The 22,500-nt window shown below is 45.8% G+C and overlaps 2 protein-coding genes across 2 annotated transcripts in view; both read right to left on the minus strand.

The window, feature by feature from the left end:
• Positions 1-8,000, minus strand: part of ush2a (Usher syndrome 2A (autosomal recessive, mild)) — a gene marked incomplete at both ends in the record, with an annotated part of 162,699 nt that extends 154,699 nt beyond the window's left edge. Inside the window, 2 exons of the mRNA XM_083684226.1 lie at positions 2,100-2,553; positions 7,970-8,000. Of these exons, the coding sequence (XP_083540352.1) occupies positions 2,100-2,553; positions 7,970-8,000 (485 nt within the window). The remainder of the gene's footprint in view (positions 1-2,099; positions 2,554-7,969) is intronic.
• Positions 8,001-11,485: 3,485 nt separating this feature from the next.
• The window catches only part of LOC310815140 (estrogen-related receptor gamma), a 34,491-nt gene continuing 23,476 nt past the window's right edge, over positions 11,486-22,500 (minus strand). Inside the window, exons 3-4 of the mRNA XM_083684792.1 lie at positions 20,843-21,112; positions 11,486-15,888 (exon numbers count right to left, since the gene is read on the minus strand). Of these exons, the coding sequence (XP_083540918.1) occupies positions 15,644-15,888; positions 20,843-21,112 (515 nt within the window). The 3' untranslated portion in view covers positions 11,486-15,643. The remainder of the gene's footprint in view (positions 15,889-20,842; positions 21,113-22,500) is intronic.

Genomic DNA, 22,500 nt, shown 5'->3' on the forward strand with positions numbered 1-22,500 from the left:
TCGAATGGTGAGATTGTTTACGTGATTCAATGTAAAACACTTGATGACTGAAGAAAAAAAAATAAAAAACTAGTCTACTGGCATTACGACTGCCAATGGCCCCTGGTCTGAGCATTGATTATGTTCTCTTATGATGACTGTTGGATAGATGATTCACTTACTTAAACAAATGTATTTGTTGTACGTCGCTTTGGATAAAGGCGTCTGCTAAATGCCATGAATGTAAACGTTAAATGACCGAGCTACTAAAACTGACCGGTGAGATCATCCCCTGGTCGGTGGTGTTTACTAGCCCTGTGTAGAGCTGACACTATTATACCAACCTGAGGTGAAGGACAGTGGTCACAGGATTCCCCCTCTTCAGGACAGGCTTTTCTCTCTCGCAGCGCTTTCATCCCTCCACTCCACTCTCTACTCTGCCATTTTCTACACCAAACAAAGTGTTCTTTGAGCCGATGCTCTCTGCCTGCGCTAAAGAAACACGGGGGCAATTGATCTGAATTGGCCACAGCTGCAGACACACACACACACACAGACACACACACACACACGTATATAGACACACACACACACACACACACACACACATATATATATAGACACACACACACACACACACACACACACACACTCACATACACAAAGACACATTGCTGGTAAGGAGAGTCAATGAGATTGTGCATATGCATGCATGTGTTTGCATGTGAATGTGTGTGCGTGTGTGTGTGCGTGTGTATGTGTTTGTGTTTGTGTGCAAATGGTTAGCAGCGGGGGGGGGGGTCTGTTTGCTTAAATTTTTCATCTTAAATTCCCTCTGAATTCCTCTTCATTATCTGAGTAAAATACCAGAGGCCTGTGTGGAGATGCCAGAGACTCACGGAGAGATTCCTCAGATGACCGGAGGTGCTGGGTGACACAACATACCACACACTTCCTCGTCAGGCGGACCGTCGGTTGTGTGATATACCGGGCAACACACACAGTACCGTAGCACAGCTGTCACACCAACCAAAGCTGGGACAAAAGGATTGTCTGGTTGCTCCAGCTATCACTCTCAGGAGGTGTGTGTGGACAGAGAGACAGAGAGGTGAGCTCATAGCCTTTCATCTGGCCTCTTTGATGGCAGCCATATTTGTTACAACAAAGGCTGACACATTTTGAAAAACTGGTGAAAAGGACTTACAAAGCACACAACCGTCCATTCAACTCCGCTGTCATCATCCACGTTTCAAAACCAATTCAATTCAATGTCAAATGAACCGCAATGTTAGCTTTCTGTCATTTGAATCCCCAAATGTCTGTCCAGAACAAGAGCTTGAATTCGCTGTCTGAATTCACACTCCAAAACCTGAATTAAAAGGAGAATGTAAGAAGAATGTAAGAGAATAGAAGACCCATCTCTTCAGGCTACATCTTAACTGTCCCTCCTAAAGACATCTTCATCCCCACTACCTCCCTGTGCAAGTTTCTCTCCTGTAAATAAATAAATTCTTCTGGCATTGTGACTGCCAATAGCCCCTGGTCCTAGCATAAATTAATTTTTCTTATGATGACTGATGGATAGATGATTCACTTACTTAGTCAAATGTATTTGTTGTAAGTCGCTTTGGATAAAGGCGTCTGCTAAATGCCATCAATGTAATGTAATAAACGAATGTGTCTCTCTGCTCTGCTCTGCTCTGATGTTAGCAGGTAGCTGTGTGGCTGAAACTGAGTGTTGCCAGCTCGGGAACTGATCTGAGTGTAACCCAGCACCATGCTAGCTCTCCCAGTGACACCAGTGCTAGCCAACGACACACATCACCAGGCCGTAGCACGTATCTCTGGTTCTCCTCAAGGAAAGTCCTGCTTGTTCTGCCCTGCTTACCTCACCAATACAGCCTCCGGTTTCAATGCTCTGTTTGACCTGATTGTTTTGTAACAATGTAATGTCTTATCTATCTAAGTGCATATCAGATGAGGGATACTGGAGCATGCTTTTGTTTCAGCGCGGTACTAACACAAAGTACCTTACCTTTGTATACACTGCGCAAATCAAATCCTAACAACGATAACGAAAATGAGCAACAACGAAAAATGGCACCGATTCTACTACTCACATTTCTCCCGGTGCCTCTGGTTTGATCCACACAGCCAGGGTGAGGGATCCCAGGGGGCCGAGACTCTGAGGGGGAGGAGAGGCCACGCAGCCCCCCTGGGTGTCCCGGAAGATCACACTCCTGGATCCATCCCCATCCCCATCTCCATCTCCATCTCCATCTCCCTCCTGGCCTGGCCCTGTCCCTCCCCCGGGGCGAGAGTCATGCCCATCCTGGGTCACACAGGTGCCCCTGTGTGAGGGGAGCAGCAGGGGTGCGTGGGGCGGGGTGGAGGACCGGTAGGGGCACTCCTGGACACAGAACACCTGGTTGCAGCCGAGCAGGTCCTGCAGGGTGGCAGGGCTGAGGCAGTAGGTCGTGCGTTCAGGAAGGCCACAGGTGGAGCGGGGAGGGGAGACGCTGACAGGCTTGTGGGCCCCGATGTTCTCCAACCGGGGGAAGTGACCCTGCGAGGCTGCAGGGGTCAGGGACAGACTTAGGACAAGGATGTAGAGCCAAAGCAGGAACCCTCCTCTCTCCCTTTTCTCCTCTCGTTCTCCTCTTCCCTCCCTCTCCTCTTTCTCCCCTTGAAGACCAACCCAACGACCTGCTCTCTTTCTCCTCCCCTCTCTATCCCCTCTTTCCATTCCCAACCTTCTTTCCCCTCCCCCCTTTCTCACCCATCTCTCCTCTCTGTCCCCTCCGTCCCTGGTCTCCCCTCTTTCGCCTGTACCCTGTCTCTTTCGGCTCCCCCGTTGCTCCCCTCTGACCCTCCTCCCCACTCCTCTCCCCCCTCCCTCCGTTCCTTGTCCAGCCCAGCTCAGCCCAGTTGGCCTAGAAGCTTCTGGAAGCGGCCTCTCTGAATAAGTGATGATGGTCATGGTGCCGGAGGTGACATTTTACAGGCCAGTGCCTTGGGTAAGGCAGAGCAGCTTAACAGTCTAACAGTCACACACACGCAGGCACGGCCAAAGCCTTCACATGATAGCTAGGATTTCAGTCCAGCACGGTCCTGGAGAGAGAGAGACACAGAGAAGACAGGGAGTAGGGAGGGAGGGAGAGAGGGAGGGAGGGAGGGAGGGAAGAGTTAGATATGAAACTAATCTAGGGGGGGAAATGTCATGCAGGCCATTCCCTGCCCAAGGCTATTATGTTTGGTTTGATGGAAGGAAAGCTACACAGATATGGTACATTTCTTTTTTGCTTGATGACATATCCTTTTTGCTATAGCCTAGTATCTGGGGATTGCCAGGTCGTTCTGTGATGCTTCACGGTTTGGGGAAATTGGGACTTAGGTAAAGCTGTTATTCTTGAAATATTTTCGGCTTCAGTGGCATCCTATCAGATACATCACAGTGCAAACATTCAGTCACTTTCCACACGTCTCATTGACAGCTGTCAAGTACATAGCTAGCCTATGAGTTTGTGTAAATAGTACATATATATTCAGCAAGTGTTAAACAAATATGTAAATACAAACAGAGCAACATCATCATAGCCTACTCTGTGCTGGTTTCAAGTATCGCTGTGACCTGTATCACGGCTGAAGATGCGCCGTCAGCGAATTGACAACACGCAACACGTTGCAGTCTACCAAGCTTCATAGCCTAGAGAGACGCATTTCTTTTTCACTATGAAACAGCCAACCTAGAATACATGTCTATTCTATTGCCAATACAAGCTATATTATCTGTGAACACTTTAATTTATTATCATATTATTAGACACATAAAACCCTTTAAGCAAGCGTGTCCGTTGCTTGTCTTACCTGGAGGCGCGTGGACGCTCTACACTCGCGCAAAGCAGATTATTGCGAGCTGCCATCTGGTCAGCGCTCGAGAGAGCGGCAACAAAGTAGCCTAACGAGGAACTTGAGTTGGTGAGAAACCCAACGAACACAACAAATTCATCAATTAAAATCTACGGTAACATCCCCGTCAGGCGTCTTTGACAAAGCCCGAACGTGGTCGATGACAGCGAAATGTTGTGCGTTTCCGATAATTACCCCCTGTCGCCTCGCGAATGATGAGTATTCTATTACCCCCCTCTGCGCGAGTGCGTCTGGGTTTAACAAGTGGCTCTCATACCGTGGCGCAGACAGGAACGCTACCCGGGGTTGCTAGGCAACCGTGCTCTGGACACTGTCATGCATTCAGGTATTTGCACCCCAGAGGGATAAAGCATGACAATGGATTACAATGGTGTTGGCAAATACCCTCAAATCCAAGTATGAAGCAAAGGCGATCATAGCTTTCTTTAATTTTTGCATCATTATGCAAGGCTTGTTGGATGAGAAACCTGTGACTCAGTAGGCCCCAGACACAGTGAGACAGCCTACTGACACGTTAGATTTTGCCAAATTTACGGGATTAAAGGACTGATCAGTTGTTTTAGGGTTAGACAGGAGAAGAGTAATGGCGATACACACGCAGCAGAGAATAACATCCGCACCTGCTGGTTAAACTGCATATGCTGCTTAGGTGTGTGTCGCCCGGGCATCTGGATTTAAAGTAATGGCCCATTTTGTAAATCGAATGATGATGAATAGCATTCATAGGTCTCAAAACCTGGTGGGCCTACCGAATGTTGCAAAATGGTGCATGTGATTATGAATCCCAAATAAACCAAAAGCAATTCATAGGTTATTTTGTAATACAAACATGAATACTTCATAATTGCAGTGAAATGTTAACAATATAATATAATAAATATATTAGAATAAATAATAACAATACTACTACTACTACAAATAATAATAATAATAATAATAATAATAATAATAATAATAATAATAATAATAAGTGCTATTCATGATGACAAGCATTATTTGTAGGCTATCCACCTACAAAACAAATTCCTACAGTATATCATTGCCAACATTCCCGAAAAAAAAACTGTCCCTTTTTTCAAACAGATTTTCAGCACTTTATTCAATACATCAATGCCTAGGAGCAGGTGCTTCCCTGCTGTAGCACAACGCAAAATACCCTCTTTCCCCCACAGCAAGGCAAGTACAGCTGTCATAGCCAAAGCCTCATGCATTCAAATTATGTAAACACATCTAAAAATGCCTCTTATATTTCCAGACAATTTTGTTATCAGCTAATCGCGTTTGAACAGCTGCAAATGCTTTGGTGAACAAAGGCAGTCTAACTACTTTTTAATTAAGTGCTCTTAATGACCTTAAGAAGATTACTGCACTTGCCTAATAATCAATACCACGCAGAGTAGAGTAGAGAAGGCGGCTAGGGGCTCAGCCAAGAGGGAGGGAGGGAGGGAGGGAGGGAGGGAGGGAGGGAGGGAGGGAGGGAGGGAGGGAGGGAGGAGTGAAGGAGGGAGGAAGGAGGGAAGGAGGGAGACCCTCACTATTAATGCATTACATCCACAGAGGCCTAACTCATCCCTCACTTTCCGTAGTCTTCTTTCCTTTCTAGTTTCTTTATTTCCTCATCATACAATTTATTGTTCTTCTCTTCCTCCTCCTTCTCTTCCTCCTCTTCCTCCACCTCCCCTATTAGGCTTAATTTGAGATCCGACAAATAAATACAAATATATATATATATATATATTTACATTTACATTTACATTCTTTACATTTAACTGACGCTTTTGTCCAAAGTGACTTACAACAAGTACATTTGTCTAAAGTAAGTGAATCATCTATACATCAGTCAGCATAAAAAAAAAAAAATCGATGCTAGGACCAGGGGCCATTGGCAGTCACAATGCTAGAAGAAGTACTACTACTACAGTAGAGGAACTTTACAGGGGGGGTAGTGGGGGGTGAAGAGGTAACAGTAGAGGGACAGTCAAGATGTAGGCTGAAGAGATGGGTCTTCAATCTATGGCGGTAGATAGGTAGTGACTATACACTCACTGAACACTTTATTAGGAACACCTGTACACCTTCTCATGGTGGAGGTGGTGTAATGGTGTGGGGAATGTTTTCTTGGCACACTTTGGGCCCGTTAATACGAATCAATCGCCTGAATGCCACAGCCTATTTGAGGATTGATGGAGGCCCTACCCAGTATTAGTATTAGTTCCTAATAAAGTGCTCAGTGAATGTGTATATGCATAAGATGTGTCCTGTCCAACTGACCCTTGTCTCTCTGTAAGAATAATATCTAAATCGCCCATTAAAGATTCAATTCTTTGCACAGGTCTTTATGTGCATATATAAACCAAGTCATATAATAAAAAACTACAACTATAATAGTAATGATCGACTTTTGATATACTGTGTATTCCAGTGATGAAACTCTAACACATGTTTTGGGATAATACAATTAACTTTCAGTCATTTTCCAGATTACTAATATGGCTTATATTTCATTAAATGGTGTTTCTCTAAGTAATACCATTAGGCTAATACCGTAATGTAGCCTATCTGTTTCACTGCTCTCAAAAAGAACATGAATATGTATGAATATCATTTGCTGGATGCTGATTAAGAAAAGTGGAATAAATTGATGGCCTCGTTTTGATCCAAATGCAATATTAGGGCCTATGGAAATGTTATTCATTCCATAGCCATTTTATCTAGTCCCTGATAGCGCCGTACTGAATTAGACGTCAGGTTGTGATTTGGCTGCCATTGATTTTCTAAGCCCCTCTGTCTGGCAGCATCCCCCATGCGTAGGGATGCTGAGGGTGGGGGAATTGAAGTCTGGTATTAACATTATCTTCCCTATGGTCCATGGAGATAGGAGGGAAATGAGGCCTGTGTTAACACTACCTCCTATTCTGCTCTTCTCTCTCTTTCTCCCTTTCTCTCTACTTACTTTATCTCTCTTTTTTTCTTTCCTCTTTGCTGTGCAGTTTTTTTTTCTCCTCTCCACTACTTCCTGCTTCTTCTCTTTTCTTTTTCTGTTCCTGTTTTCCTCCTCTTCCACTCCACATTCTACTCTTCTTCACTCCTCTTCTCTCATGTCTCACCCTCTCCCACTCAGAGTATTCCTCTCACCTTCCCTGTCTCCTCCTCCTCCTCCTCCTCCTCCCTCCTTCCCTGCCCCCTCTCCTCTCCCCTCCTCTTCTCCCCTTGTCCTCTCCTCTCCTCTCCTCCCCTCTCTAGGTCAGATTCTTAATGGATCCCACCTTGCAATTCTACCCAGCCGTTGACAGGAATGACTGAACAGTGTAAGCCTGTTATTTCCATGCTATCAATATACATTTACATTTATATAAAACTAAAGAAGACCAAAAAAAAAAACTATCAATGCAGCAACTTTCTATAGTGATTCGATTCCCCCCCCCCCCCCCCCACACACACACAGTCTTGGTGTCCAGAATGTCTGTATGTTCTGAGTGTTACAATAGGGATCAGGCATATAGCCCCCCCCCAGGGCAAACTCGGCAATCCCCACCCTGCTGAGTTTCCATGGGACTGAATTAACCTCCTCCCCTCGAACGCAGCGCACGCAATCTACGCCAGGCTGCTGAAAGTGCAAGGCCGCCATTCACCCGCTCCTTCACATTTGACTCCCCGTCAGCGTTTTAGGGAAATTAAAACACGACCACGTGACTCTGTCTCCTCAGTATGGTGGTTATCTAAGCTCTTGTAAAAGTTGAAGGCTGTCTGTGCCAGGCTGGTCCCCCAAACCCCCCCCCCACCCCACCCCACCCCACCCTACCCCCCCCGGCCCATACTGTAGACCTCTACCTCAGTGCGGCTCGCTACCAAAGCATAACAACGACACATTGAAAGTTACAACGCTGTCTGTTCGAAGCCCGGAGCCGTACGGACGGCTTGTAGAATGTGTCTTGTGATAGACGGCGCCGTCAATGGATCTTACACAAGTGGTTAATCGTGTTTCCGTAATGTGCCCATTCACGCGCTGCAGTACCATTGAATTTTTTGCTCCGAGCGATACCAACAGTTAGACATTTACCGTAGATGTAGGCCTCAGGCCTTATCGGCATGGCTGGCTAAATATATGTCCCACCGCCACCGGAGAGCCTACTGTTTTTAATGACGGGGTGTAAAAATGGAAGTCTTACAATTACAATTTACAATTGAGTCATTTAGCAGATGCTCTTATCTGGAGCAATGTACAGTAAAGTGCATCCTATAAGGGAGTTGGTCAGAGGCTCTCTCATCGGTGCAGACCGCGGCGCTTGGCGCTATATGGGCTCCTGGTGAAGGGTTTAAAGTGCCACTAATTCACTTCAGAATGACACACCAAACTATTTATAAAAGTGCACTAACTAAATTAATGGCCCATCGAATGGAGAGTAAAACATTTAAGTGCAAATAAACGCTTGCGGGTGACCCTCTTACGCGGGCTAACTCAGCCCTATGGCCATCCTATCCATTTTATCCCTGGAAAAGAGAGATGGAGGGAGATGGAAAGAGAGAGAGAGAGAGAGAGAGGGATGGAGAGAGGTGGTGGAACCGCCTCTGCAGGCCAAATATCATTAATTACCAGTGAGTGAGCCACTAGTTAACATTTCAGAGATAAGTACTCAGAATTCCAGCTTTTCCCGAGCCAGGACAAACCATTAGGCCCCTCAGAGCGGGAATGATGGGGGGAATACAGTAGGGAGCAAAAGAGGGAATAAAAAAGGGAATTAAGGAAGGGATGACGACAGAAAAAGCAGGCGGGTGAATGAAGTTATAAAAATGCAGACACGCACGCATGCACGCACACACACACACACACACACACACACACACACACACACACACACACACACACACACACACACGTACACGCACACACGCACACGCACACACATAAACCACTCACACACACACACATGCACACACACACACACACACACACACTCGCACACACATGCTGTATGTGTCTGGGGAGTGGGGGTGGCTGTGAAAGGCCATTACCACTGTGTGTCCGTGTCACCAGGCCTGTGAAGCCCAGGAGAGGCCCTGCATTGATACTGAGGGAGAAAATGGCAAATCTCAGCGACAAAACGCCATCAGTGCGAAGCTGCACACATTAGCACTTCACAGGTCACGGCGCCCAAAACAGATATGGCACCCAAGAAGCCTGACCCCGTTGGCACTTGAGGGAAGAGAAAATCACATCCACACAGACAAAGACCCAATAAAGCACACCCTGAAATCAGATCAAACCATGGGAGGGAGAGTGCCAATTTAATATTGTCCATCCATGTAAGTGCTTTACATCATGGATCATGTATATCATGAGGGTCCCTGGGCTGCGAGATTTGTTTAACCAAAATTCCAGCTTGGTTGATGATATTCATTCTACTCATAACTATCTCCTTTTGTGTGTTTTTCATTCTCTCCCCACTTCTTTCTCTCTCTCTCTCTCTCTCGCCCCTGTTCGATTGCCTTGGCTTGGGCCTCTCTGTCCAGCATAATGCATGGGGGGAGAGAGAGGGAGAGAGAGAGAGAGAGAGAGAGAGAGTGAGGGAGAGAGAGAGAGAGAGAGAGAGAGAGAGAGAGTGAGGGAGATAGGGAGAGGTACAAGAGAGAGAGAGGGAGAGAGAGAGAGAGAGAGGGAGAGGTACAAGAGAGAGAGAGAGAGAGAGAGAGAGAGAGAGAGGGGTAAGAGGGAAAGAGAGAGAGAGAGAGGGAGAGGTACAAGAGAGAGAGAGAGAGAGAGAGAGAGAGAGAGAGGGGTAAGAGGGAAAGAGAGGGTGGAGGTAAAGAGTTAAGGCGTTCATTAGGAATGCTGAGGAGCACTTTCAGCGTTCCACAAGGTTAACGATAACGGTCCTCAGCAGCTGAAATGCTCAAGTAGCTTTTATTGTATCATAATAATGAATCAATGGTATAAAGATAAAATAAAATAAATGAACTCCGAAGCCGGGGAGTAAAACGTATGTGCGGCACCGGCACAAATAATAAAAAATAATACAGAATGTCTCCGCCATTGGGCCCCCGTGCGGCTAATATCTTCTGATGTCATCTTCTTGAAAAATATTTGCCTGCAGGTCAGCGCTCCCTGTTTGAAAGGCTTAAACGCTTCTGCTCCAGAACATTAAATATCTACCCATATTACTGCGGTAAGGATGAGGGGGCTCCTCTCTCTCTCTCTCTCTCTGTGTGTGTGTCTGCCCAGGGTCTGTACTGTGTGGCTTTAAGGAGCAGGGTATATACGTCTGTTGGAAATCGCCCACCTCTGGCCACCGCTGCGAAATTCAGTTGGAGGGTCCAAACAACATCCTCTCTTTAGAGGATGAACGCTTTTAGAAAGCTTGAATGTTACATACTGCATCTTTAACATTCCAGAGAGAGAGAGAGAGAGAGAGAGAGAGAGAGAGAGAGAGAGAGAGAGAGAGAGAGAGAGAGAAAAGGCAAAGTAGAGCATTTTTTTGTCCACACCCCTGTCAGAATTCAGAGGGATAAGGCCGATTTATCTCACATTGTCTTTTCCATAAATTGTCTCTCTTGTCTACAGTATCTGGCAGGACATGGGGTTTGTGTGTGTGTCTGTCTGCAACCTCCCTCTCCATTCCTTCCTCTTCTCCTTTCATCCACGGCTCTCCTCTTCCACTCCTCCCATTCCTCTCCTCTCCTTCCTCCTTCCTCCTGCTCTCTACCTTTCCTCCAGTCCTCTCTTCCCTTCCTGATGTTAACAGTCCTCTAACACCCATGAGGCAGCAGAGAGTGAGGCAGCAGAGAGTGAGGCAGCAGAGAGTGAGGTAGTGTGAGAATGAGGTAGTGTGAGAGTGAGGTAGCAGAGTGAGGTAGTGTGAGAGTGAGGTAGCAGAGTGAGGTAGTGTGAGAGTGAGGCAGCAGAGAGTGAGGTAGTGTGAGAGTGAGGCAGCAGAGAGTGAGGCAGCAGAGAGTGAGGTAGCAGAGAGTGAGGTAGTGTGAGAGTGAGGTAGCAGAGAGTGAGGTAGTGTGAGAGTGAGGTAGTGTGAGAGTGAGGTAGCAGAGAGTGAGGTAGTATGAGCAGCCAGGAGGAAAATACCATCCGATATGTCACTGTAGCCAAGGAGGAATAAAACCAGGGAGATATTACTGTGGTTGTCTCCACCTACTCTGTGTGTGTGTGTACATTTGTGTGTATATGTTTGAGTGTGTGTGTGTGTGTGTGTGTGTGTTTATATGTATACGTTTGTGACAGAGAGAGTGTCTGCTGACAGCATGTCTGACAAAGCAGCGGCCTCTGATGTCAAAGTGCCATTCAACACGTGAGACACACATGATGGTCTGGACTGCATCTAGAGCAGTGTTCCCCTGGTCCTTCCATCAGCACCCACAACAGGACACTCATGTTCATGATGTTCATGTGTTGCAAAGAATCAGAAAATGAACCTGCAAATGTTTTAGTATAGTTGAAAGGAACAGCTGAAATAATCTCTCTCTCAAGAGATTCATTAGAGATTGAGGGGTGAGACAGGGTGTGTGTGTGTGTGTGTGTGTGTGTGTGTGTGTGTTGAATGGTAAAGAAGCACACAGTAGAGAGAGAGAGGTCAAAACTGGAAGCATGGTTTAATATTGCTCTACCGTTATCCTGAAAGGCATAATTGGAGTAACACATCTGAACTGATCGTAGATACAGAATCATAGGTCTCTCTTTTTGCATTGAACAATATATACAATGTAAAATAAATACATTTACACAAATGGACATTGTTGGAGCACACTGCATGATACACGTCACAAAAATATACAGGTAATCGTTTTACTGATGTGGAGCACATCTAAAACTACTGACATGTTTCTCACTACAGGGCACCTCAGCAACTCCTGGTCTGAAGATTGTTATTTTTTTTTCATCATTTTAATTATATATCATTTTTAAATGTTTTACGACTTTCTTTTCCTCTTCCTTTCCCTCTATGTGTTCATACATGTGCATTTCAAACTGCCAGGATACCCTAAGCACACGTGGCAGATACACTTCTGCATAAATAAGTACTTGACTAACACCCATATTCTCTGCTTCTCGTAAAAAATAGCAGTTGTTTGTACATTTTCGTTTCATTATTTCCTATCGTTTTAATTGCAAAATAGTCCAATAGATACAGCATTTTGATCTAATTTAAACACAAAGTACAACCCTTGTCTGTTGCACAGTCATATTGCTTTAAATAACAAAATCACGTTGGGAAAAATGCAAAATGCCCTTGTTTTACTATGGGTAAATTACTCTTGTCTCTCTATCTTAAGCAGGTTCCACGTAAGGAGTTGAAAGACACGGAGCAAAATCTCAGCATGATTTAAGATGATAGAATTTCATATATTATCCAACAATATGTGTGGCAGCAATTTTCACAAAATAGTTTTTGCTGTAGTGAGAATTATGCTATGTGTTGTTATGGCAACTGCATTGTCTTTGATGTTCACTATAATATTGATACCTCAACGAAGTGGGAATATCTTAACTGCGTCTCGGGATCTATAACTACAATGTTGAAGAGTACGATCTTGCTCCATAAAAAAGGTTTGCAAATCTTGCTATGCTTTTTCCTCAATTACAAAAGCCATTACAGTCAAATTCAGCTCAGCTTAAATCACCAACGGGAGACTGTTGCAATATCTTTCATCTCCTTTGATTGGCCAGGATATACTATTGGTGTTAGAATCGACAAACAGTCAGACAAAAAAAACATAAAATAGACCTGAAACAAATCAAGAAGAAGAATAAAACAGCACCTTTCTCCCAGGAGTTGTGTATGCTAATGATCGGAGTGCCAACCTCTCTCCAACAACAAGAACTCTCACATTACTGACCATCCCATGAGCGACTCTGGAGGGAATCTGTTTCAACACACCCTCTCCAAACCCCAAACGACCCCCGTCTCTTTAGCTAATGAAAGATACATGGTATTTATAGGACAAAGACGGAAGAGAAATTAAATAAAAACACAACCCCTCCCCAACCCTTAAGTCCTAGAAAACAACTAAACATTTTAGTATTTTTTTGTCATCGTTTTTAGTAAGCACATAAAGGTTAAAGCGAGATTTTTTTTGGAAATGGGGGTTAACTCCAAAAACAAAACCTTTCTTTTTTCTTTTTTTTTTTTTCTTCAATTGTATTTCCCTTTGCAACCTCAAAGAGTAACGATACTATTAGAGCTGGACTGTATGGAAGGCAGTATGTACAGCAAGTTATCAAAAAAAGTCTGCTATTGTTCTGAAATACTCAAATGTCTTTTTATTCATTTATTTAAACCTAAAGATATACATTGTTATTCTACAAGAAATAGTTACACAAATTATCCCTTTTTATATATGATGTTTCTTCCTTTAGATACTTGTTATTCACTTATTAGTCAGTATAGATTATTATATTGTTGTTGGATCTGTTGATCTAGCATTACTAGGAAGAGCCTTATTACCAGTTAGGTATGTGAGAACACGCCGCCCTTGTGTCCTGAGGATCGGTACATCCAGTATGGTCTACTACGTCTACCCTGTGTCTAAAAAAAGCGCACGGCACAAGAACTGGAACCACCACAAGAAGTACACAACAACGCCTTTGAACGCAACGAAAAAAGAAAAAAGAAAAAAAAAAAAAGGAAAAGGAGAAAACAAACAAACCAACAAACCGACAAAGAAACAGAACGTTTCAGAGAAAAGCACAGCAAACATGAAACACTGAGTGGCTGAAACTACATTTTTCTGTTTTTTTTTTTCTTCGTTTTGTTTCCAATAAAATGTCTTAGGTTAGAATTATAATCTGTTAATTTACAATATACAATGGTTAAGAAGGTTGAGAAAATACCCCTTACTAATAATACTGACATATTTGTTATAGAGAGAGAGAGAGAGAGAGACGTAGATTACTTGACTTATTGTTTAACTTCTCTGCTGGAACGAGTTTTGCCATTTTACATTAGATTACATCATAATCTAGGTTACGGATATTGGCGTTCTTATTCTGCATACAAAAACCCTGGACCAAATTCCAAAGTCATAGCATCCTATGAGCCTGTCACTGGCGATAGCCTGTTACTAGCTAGTTTATGATACCTCTCTGTTACAGATTACTAACTGTTCTTGGTACAGTACTGGCCTTTCAAACTCACATATATGAGTTGCTTGCATTTCTTCATGTTGCTGGTCCTCCTCTACCCCCATGGTTAGTTTGATTCTAGGAGTATGTAATCTAATAGCCTATGGCAAGCAGAGAGAGAAGCTAGAACTCGTAGAAATGTTAACCTCCCCCAACAAAGACTGGCACAAACATTAATTGCATACATGTGTATATGCACCCTCCTTTTAAATGACTATTGCTTGGAGAAGATAAAAGTTGATTCATATATATTCATACATAATTGCTGAAAGTGGTAAAGCTGATAGAAAAACATATACTGATTGATTTGACTAACACAATATAAACAAATAAAATCATGTATACCATACATGACGACATCATCGTCACCCTTATCAATTTCAATAAAAATAAGACCAGACAAAAAAAAATGTTTTTTTTTTTTTTTTTAAAACAACAATAAATAACTTAGTCTGTCCCTTCAGCACTCTGTGACCTCTGATCCATATTGCATGAGTGACTAAAGCTTCAACTGCTCCCTGAAAAAGGTAACAATAATAAAACCACTAAGTCGTGTCTAAGGATGATCTGGAAGACTTGAAAGAAAAGGGGTGAGGGGGAATCAAATGGCTGTAAGTGATTTAAATGGGGGGGGGGGAACACAAAGGGAAGGTTTGGGGCTGATGAGAAAGGTCTGTTGGCTGGCACATAGATAGACTGCCTAGGGGACCTACTGTACTGTGTGTGTCTCTGCTCTAATACTGGAGTTATTCAGGCCACTGTGCCAGACTGCTGGAGAGAAGGACTGTTCTCCCCACACAGTACTGGGCGCAACCAGTAGTGGACTTGGGGGGGTGGGGGGGGTGGGTGGGGGTGGGGGGGTTGTAGGGGGGTGTCAGGGGAGTTGAGGGGGGCTGATACTGTAGCAAAGTCTGCTGGCATCCACTGTCGGGATTTCTATCCTTTGGCAGGGCAAGGTTCCTCATCTTGTCTCCATTCCACATCTCTTCATGAAAATTGTCAACAAAAAGTTTTTGTTTGTTTTTCTTTTTTTTTCCTTTTTTTGTTTTACTTCTTCTTCTCCTTCTTCTGCTTCTTCTTCTTCTTCTCCTTCTTCTTCTTCTTCTTCTCCTTCATCTTCTTCTTCTTCTCTTCTTCAACTGCAGATACTGTAAAAACTGTGTTGGGAAAACTGAGAAGAGCGAGCTGACAGAGAGAGAGAGAGAGAAAGCTGGTTTCGCAGTCTCTCACTGCTGAAATAAATGAGAACAAGTCTCTTTTTTCCCCCCTCATTGAAACATTTTTCATCAATAATCACATCTTAATCATTCTTATATGTATAAGTGACTCGTGGTCGATAGTTTACAGTGCCGTTATGGTAACTGGTTGAGTTCTCATTTAGTAGTCATTATAGTTTATACACAAATGAACCCCCAGCAGAGGACTCATTGTCATTGTCTCCCCTAACAGAGGGGGGGTCAAAGGTTAAAGGTGAGCCCCACCCATCTCTCTCAGTGGGTGGTGGTTTGGGGGGGGTGGTGGGGGATTGGGGGGGTTTGGGGGGTTTTACGGGGTCAACGGGGGTCTGGCTTAGACGTTTTGAGGGGGATGTTTTGGGAGTCTGAATCAGACTTTGGCCTCCAGCAGCTCCAGGAACAGTTTGTGCATGGGGACCTTGCCATCCTGCTTGATGCTGTAGAAGTGCTGGACGGCCTTGGTGGACGTCTGGCGGAGCAGGGGCAGGGTCATCAGCAGCTTGCCTGCCCGGCGAGGGTCCTCAGGATGCTGGCTTGCCTCGTAGTCCTGCAGGGCCTCATGGAGCACGTCCTGGAGCTTCTGTACCGCCTCCACATCTTCTATGTGCATGGAATCTGCAGGGGGGAGAGGGGGGGAGGAGGGGGCGAGGAGGGGAGGAGAGGGGGAGATGGAGGAAGAGGTTAGTTTATTTTTTTTTACATAGTATTGTTCGAACACAGTTGGAGAGGGAAGAATGGGTTGTACATTTAGAATCAGAATCAGAATCAGAATCAGAATCAGAATCAGAATCAGAATCACACACTGGAATTCACTGGAATACACCTAAAGAACAGACCGGCTGCTTGTTCACATATAGACAGAGAAATACAGTCTTATATAGTCTCAACACACGCCATCACATATGCTCTCTCTCTTTCTCTCTCTCTCCCTCTCTCTCTCTCCTTCTCTCTCTCTTTCTCTTTCTCTCTCTTTCCTTCATGTGCTCCCCCCTCCCCCTCTCTCACTCTCTCCCTCTGTTGTGTCATTTTTCAGAGACAGAGGGGTGTGTAAGGCGTTAAATGCTGGAGGTGTCCCTCTCCCCTGTTTACACGCTGCCTTGTGGGAGTGATGAATGTCGAGCATGAGAGAGGAGTGTGAGGGGAAGAACAGATATGGCACTTCTGTGATGGAGAGACGCAGGGAACAGAGAGAGAGAGAGAGAGAGAGAGAGAGAGAGAGAGGGAGAGAGAGAGAGAGAGAGAGAGAGAGAGAGAGAGAGACACAGGGAACAGAGAGAGAGAGAGAGAGAGAGAGAGAGAGAGAGAGAGAGGGAGAGAGAGAGAGAGAGAGAGAGAGAGAGAGAGAGAGAGAGAGAGAGAGAGAGAGAGACAAGGCTCCTCAGCTGAACAATAGCGCAGACCTGTCGGCATTGTCTCAGGGGAAATGTCAAACACAGTCATTTGCATACTGAATCAGTAATACTGCATTTATGAGCACGAGGGATAGGTGTGTCACTGCGAAGGATGTCAGTCCTACACACACACACACGCGCGCGCGTGCGCGCACACACACACACACACACACACACACACACACACACATACACACACACACGCTGGCCTTATGGCGTCACTGAAGTAAATGTGAGTGGGGTGAGCGCTGCGTAAAACCACTGCTGTAGTCTTTTTTTTTTATCATATTATAGCGTGTATGTGTGTGTGTGTGTGTGTGTGTGTGTGTGTGTGTGTGTGTGTGTGCCAGTGTTTAACCACTACTGTGATAGTCTATAGGACACCAGAGGCCTGTAGATGTGGCGCTAGGCTTGGGGATCGTTGCTAGCAGTGTTTTGCCTGGAATAGATGACTTAATGCATGTTGGCCTTTAGCTAGGGAACTTAGATCAATGTTTGGGGCCAGATCAATGGGAACATGCATGTTAAATAATAATCACAGGTCAACTATTGATAGAGGATCACAGAGAGAAGCCAGATGTGCTGGAGGGGAGGTTCCACACACACAGACACACAGACACACAAACACACAGACACACAGACACACAGACACACACTCTCGCACACACGCACGCACACACACACACGTGGACTGGCACTCGCATGCACACACACACACACACACACACACACACACACACACACACACACACGCTCGCGTTCACACAAACCCACACACACTAACAGGACTGGGCTGTGTTTTAGTCTGTTGGCCTACAGCTGGAGGGTGAGAGTGTCTGTGTTTGTAGTGTTTATGTGTGTGTGTGTGTGTCGCTGTGCTTTGGTTCAGATCAGGTCGATACCTTAAGCCCCGTGTGTGCAGGGGCCCCACACACACCGCCTCGCACAGTCACGCAGACAGAGCACATGGACATGCAGATACACACACACACACACACAAATAAATCGCTGCACGCACATAGCCAGATTTCCATGCTCCCTATGTTTGGGTCAATACTCCCGCTGTGTGTGTGAGTGTGTGTGCGTGTGTGTGTGTGTGTGTGTGTGTGTGTGTGTGTGTGTGTGTGTGTGTGCGTGTGTGTGTGTGTGTGTGTGTCTGATCCCAGGTTCTGACAGGAAGCTCTCAGTCATCCGTCACAGGGGCTTTGGCCATGTGAAAAGTGACCTGTGATCCGACAGGAGCAGGAAACTGCTTACACACACCTTTCACTGAGACTGCAGAGTCAGCAACCCTATCAATCTAACTATCACACACACACACACACACACACACACACACACACACACACACACACACACACACACACACACACACACACACACACAGGCCGAGTATTTGTATCATAGAATAAGTTATTAAGTCATTTGATTACAAATCACTTCTGCAAAAATAGTATTCCTTATTCAAAAGATGTAGGAACTGAAAAATAGATATCATGTATTGTAAGATTATAATGAGACACCTGACTACATGTAAGCCTCAAACACACACGCGCACATGCACACACACGCGCGCATGCACACACACGCACGCACGCACGCACACACACACACACACACACACACACACACACACACACACACACACACACACACACACACACACACACACACATACACACACGCACAGCAAGCAATCTATAGTGTGTAATTCAGGGATCAGTATGCATGGGTCAGCCTGTCTGACGGTTAGATCATGTGGAGATCAATGCCCTACTACAGCCACCATGCTTCCTTTGTATTTCAACACTTTCTATAGAAATGCCAGATACAAGAGCTGCTGTGGGAATCCAATGCTTTCTACACCAACGTTCTGTGATGCTATTTGCTATTTCCATTAGGGTCTTTTTTCCGATATAGTTTTCTAAGCAATAGACCTAACACTGTAAATGAGGTGCGGCAAACACGTCAGTTGGCAAAAGAATTCATTGAATGTGGCTGCTAGTTAAACATGTGAAACATGTAGGCCTAGGCTACTGCTAATTGTGTGTATAACCTGTTTTTATTTTTGGGGGGGTTTATATATTTTATAGGGTAAATGTACAGTACCAGTCAGAAGTTTGGACACACCTTGCCAAGAGTGTGCAAAGCTGTCATCAAAGCAAAAGGTGACTACTTTGAAGAATCTAAAATATAAAACATATTCTTGTTTGTTTAACACTTTTTTGTTTATTACATAATTCCATATGTGTTCCTTCATAGTTTTGATGTCTTCAATACTAATCTACAATGTAGAAAATAATAAAAAATAAAGAAAAACCATTGAATGAGAAGATGTGTCCAAACATTTGACTGGTACTGTATGTCTTCCTCCATAGAGCGTTAAACAGGGACAACAACAAGCACCTCCTCTACTCTGTGTGTTGTGACCCATACAGCACATCTATTGTGGGCTCCATTAGTGTAGCATGTTGCTAATGAGGAGAGAGGTTGAACTGGGACTGGAGCTGTGGCGAGCAGGCCCAGGCGGTTTCCAGTGACTAGTCTTTACATGTGGGGCACGTTCGCTAACATTTCTTAAGGGTTCCCATCATTAACGCGGACGATTAGCATTTCAGGAATTAATTAGTGTCAATGCCCTTCAAAATGGTAATGCTAGCTTTCTGTTGTTGTTTGCGGGCCAGTGGCTGAGCGTGTATCGGTAGCGTATTCACGATAACAGCTAATGCAAATAAAATGCTAAAAGATGATAATCTTAGTACAACACATCCTGATTAGTCTCTCTCTCTCCTACCACTTGTAGTCTTATACCGGTAAAGTGTTCGCATCCAGAACAGTTAATACAGTAGGTTAAACAGTGTAGGATAGGACAGTATATCTAAACTGGGACAGGAGGTGCTATAACAGTTAGAATCCACCCCCACACACCCCCACCCCCGCCCCCGCGCACACACACACACACACACACACACACACACACACACACACCCTATCCATAAGTATGAGGTGTAACTTTAACTGCGATCTGAAGGACCCCTACTGCTATCAGTCTCAGTCTGTCTCATCGACAGGAGAGATGAACTGTTAATTACAAAATCAATTAAAAAACACATTTCTCTAAAGAGCCCCACACCCAGCCCTCTCTGGGGTGCACTTTGTGGCAGAAGGGCCTGCGCCTGCGCCTGCTCCGCCTGCCAAATAGTGAGCCGTCATCGTCCAGCCAGCAAAAGCAATCTGCCTTTTCATTTTTCAGCGTGGCTGGGCCCAGCCGGAGATTGATCGCCACATATGGCCCCAGAAAACAAACTGTCAATACCTTGAGCACAGTAGAATTTGAACAAATAGCCTCCCTCCCATTCAAGCCGCCCGTTGCTTCCCATTTAACAGATTTTATTGACAGTTTCCTTCTTGTAATTAAAGGGAAAACTACTGGCCAGCAACCAAGATAAAGTTCAAAGATGAGGTCACGGGAGAGGGGGCCGGGGTGGCTGGAGGGCCGTGGCGTGCCTGTCGATGCTGGACAACATCAGAGGCGCTTATTGACATGTGGGGTCCTAATGATTGCACCTTATTTAACAGGCATCTGAGGAGACCACTATGGTAATCCTAAAGGCGACTGCAACTGTGCTTTAGGGAAATGCAAAGAGGGGGAAGGTGTGTGTGTGTGCATGTGTGTGTGTATGTGTGTGTGTGTATGTACGTGTGTGTGTGTGTGTGTGTGTGTGTGTGTGATATGGAGGATGTATTTAAAGCATCTCTTTGATGGTGTTGCTCCAATGAGTCCCATGGGAGGGGGATTCAGAGCTTAACCCCTTCCCTGCTGAATTCCAATTTATCACATCACATCTCTCGTCTCTTCCAGCCCTTCTGGTGGTTTCCGCGGTTGTTCAGACACACTAAAATAATGAGTGCAGGAACAAGGCACCATGGGGAATCATTCATGACATCCATAAAATGGTGTAACATTGTAGTAAATATAATATCTGCTTTTTGGAAAACCACTTAGAAATTTCACACAGATTGGATAGAAGTACGCTCCCTACTCAGAACGTTAACAAGACTTCTGTGCTACGATGGGAGTCCCCATTTCTGAAATCGTATTCGGAATGTTTTCTCTTTTCAGAAAAAAAGAAAACGGGTAGTAAAATAGTAGTTAGACAGACAGATAGAGTTCCTACCTGAGTTAGCCAGAGCGATAGCCTTGAGGGTGACAAACTCCTCTTTCTCCAGCTTCATGGCTTTGTATTTCTTCACCAGCTGCAGTATGGCATTGTTTAGGTCCAGCAGGCCCGCCAGTTTAGACTGGTCCTCGTCCATAATGTAGTCTTCAGCATACACCAGCTTGTCCTCGAAAGACAGCGAGCGGTACACAACACGCAGGATCAGTATCTCCATCCACGCGCTCTGCAGTAGACTCATCTGGTCTGCCAACGACAGCGTGGAGAAACCTGAGGAGAGAGAGAGAGAGAAAGAAAGACAGGAAAAAAGGTTAAACTAAATTTAAATGAATATACAACAAATGTACAGGACTACAGTATACTGTATACTGTGTGAAAGGCCTGTGGGCTGGGGTAGAGGACTGAGGCTGGGCTGGGGTAGAGGACTGAGGCTGGGCTGGGGTAGAGGACTGGGACTGGGGTAGAGGACTGGGGGAGAGGACTGGGGCTGTGCTGTGGTAGAGGACTGGGGCTGGGCTGGGGTAGAGGACTGAGGCTTGGCTGGGGGAGAGGACTGGGGCTGGGCTGGGGGAGAGGACTGGGGCTGGGCTGGGGTAGAGGACTGGGGCTGGGCTGGGATAGAGGACTGGGGCTGGGATAGAGGACTGGGACTGGGGTAGAGGACTGGGGCTGGGCTGGGGTAGAGGACTGGGGCTGGGATAGAGGACTGGCACTGGGGTAGAGGACTGGGGCTGGGCTGGGGTAGAGGACTGGGGCTGGGGTAGAGGACTGGGGCTGGGCTGGGATAGAGGACTGGGGCTGGGATAGAGGACTGGCACTGGGGTAGAAGACTGGGATAGAGGACTGGCACTGGGCTGGGGTAGAGGACTGGGGCTGGGGTAGAGGACTGGGGCTGGGCTGGGATAGAGGACTGGGGCTGGGATAGAGGACTGGCACTGGGGTAGAAGACTGGGATAGAGGACTGGCACTGGGCTGGGGTAGAGGACTGGGGCTGGGGTAGAGGACTGGGGCTGGGCTGGGGTAGAGGACTGGGGCTGGGGTAGAGGACTGGGGCTGTTGTAGAGGACTGAGGCAGGGGTAGAGGACTGGGGCTGGGGGAGAAGACCGGGGCTAGGCAGGTGTGGGTTGAAGGTCCAGGAGCACAGCTAGGGGTATAGAGTTAAGCTGGTCTGGGGGTAGACACCATTGGTATTCTGTCTGTGTGAAGATGCAGAGGGAAGCTCCAGTCTCCACCCCCACACCCAGGCTGACCAGGGGCCTCCTCCTCCTCCTCAGCCCAGCGCCAAGGGCTCTCCTCTGGGGACAGAACGCCTTATCTTCCCCAACACACCCCATGGATCAATGCTAGCCATCACCACCGCTCAAAGACTAATTGCTAGCCTGAAAACTCCTGCTCTCTCTCTCTCTCTCTCTCTCTCTCTCTCTCTCTCCCCCCCATTTCTCGACCTGCCTCTTTCCCCCTCTCATGGCCTTTCTCTCCGTTTTATCTTCCTCTCTATGTTCCTCTCTCTCCCTTTTCCTGACCTCCCTCTCACACACTGTCTCCCTCTGTGTCTTTCTCTCTTTCTCTCCCTCTGTTCTGTAATGGAACACCTGTCCAATCACACCTCTCCTCACAGCTGTGCTATCCGCTCCTCGCACACCTGTTGTTTCACACC

The sequence above is a fragment of the Argentina silus genome (assembly GCF_951799395.1).
Source record: "Argentina silus genome assembly, chromosome: 14".
In the NCBI taxonomy this organism is placed as follows: domain Eukaryota; kingdom Metazoa; phylum Chordata; class Actinopteri; order Argentiniformes; family Argentinidae; genus Argentina; species Argentina silus.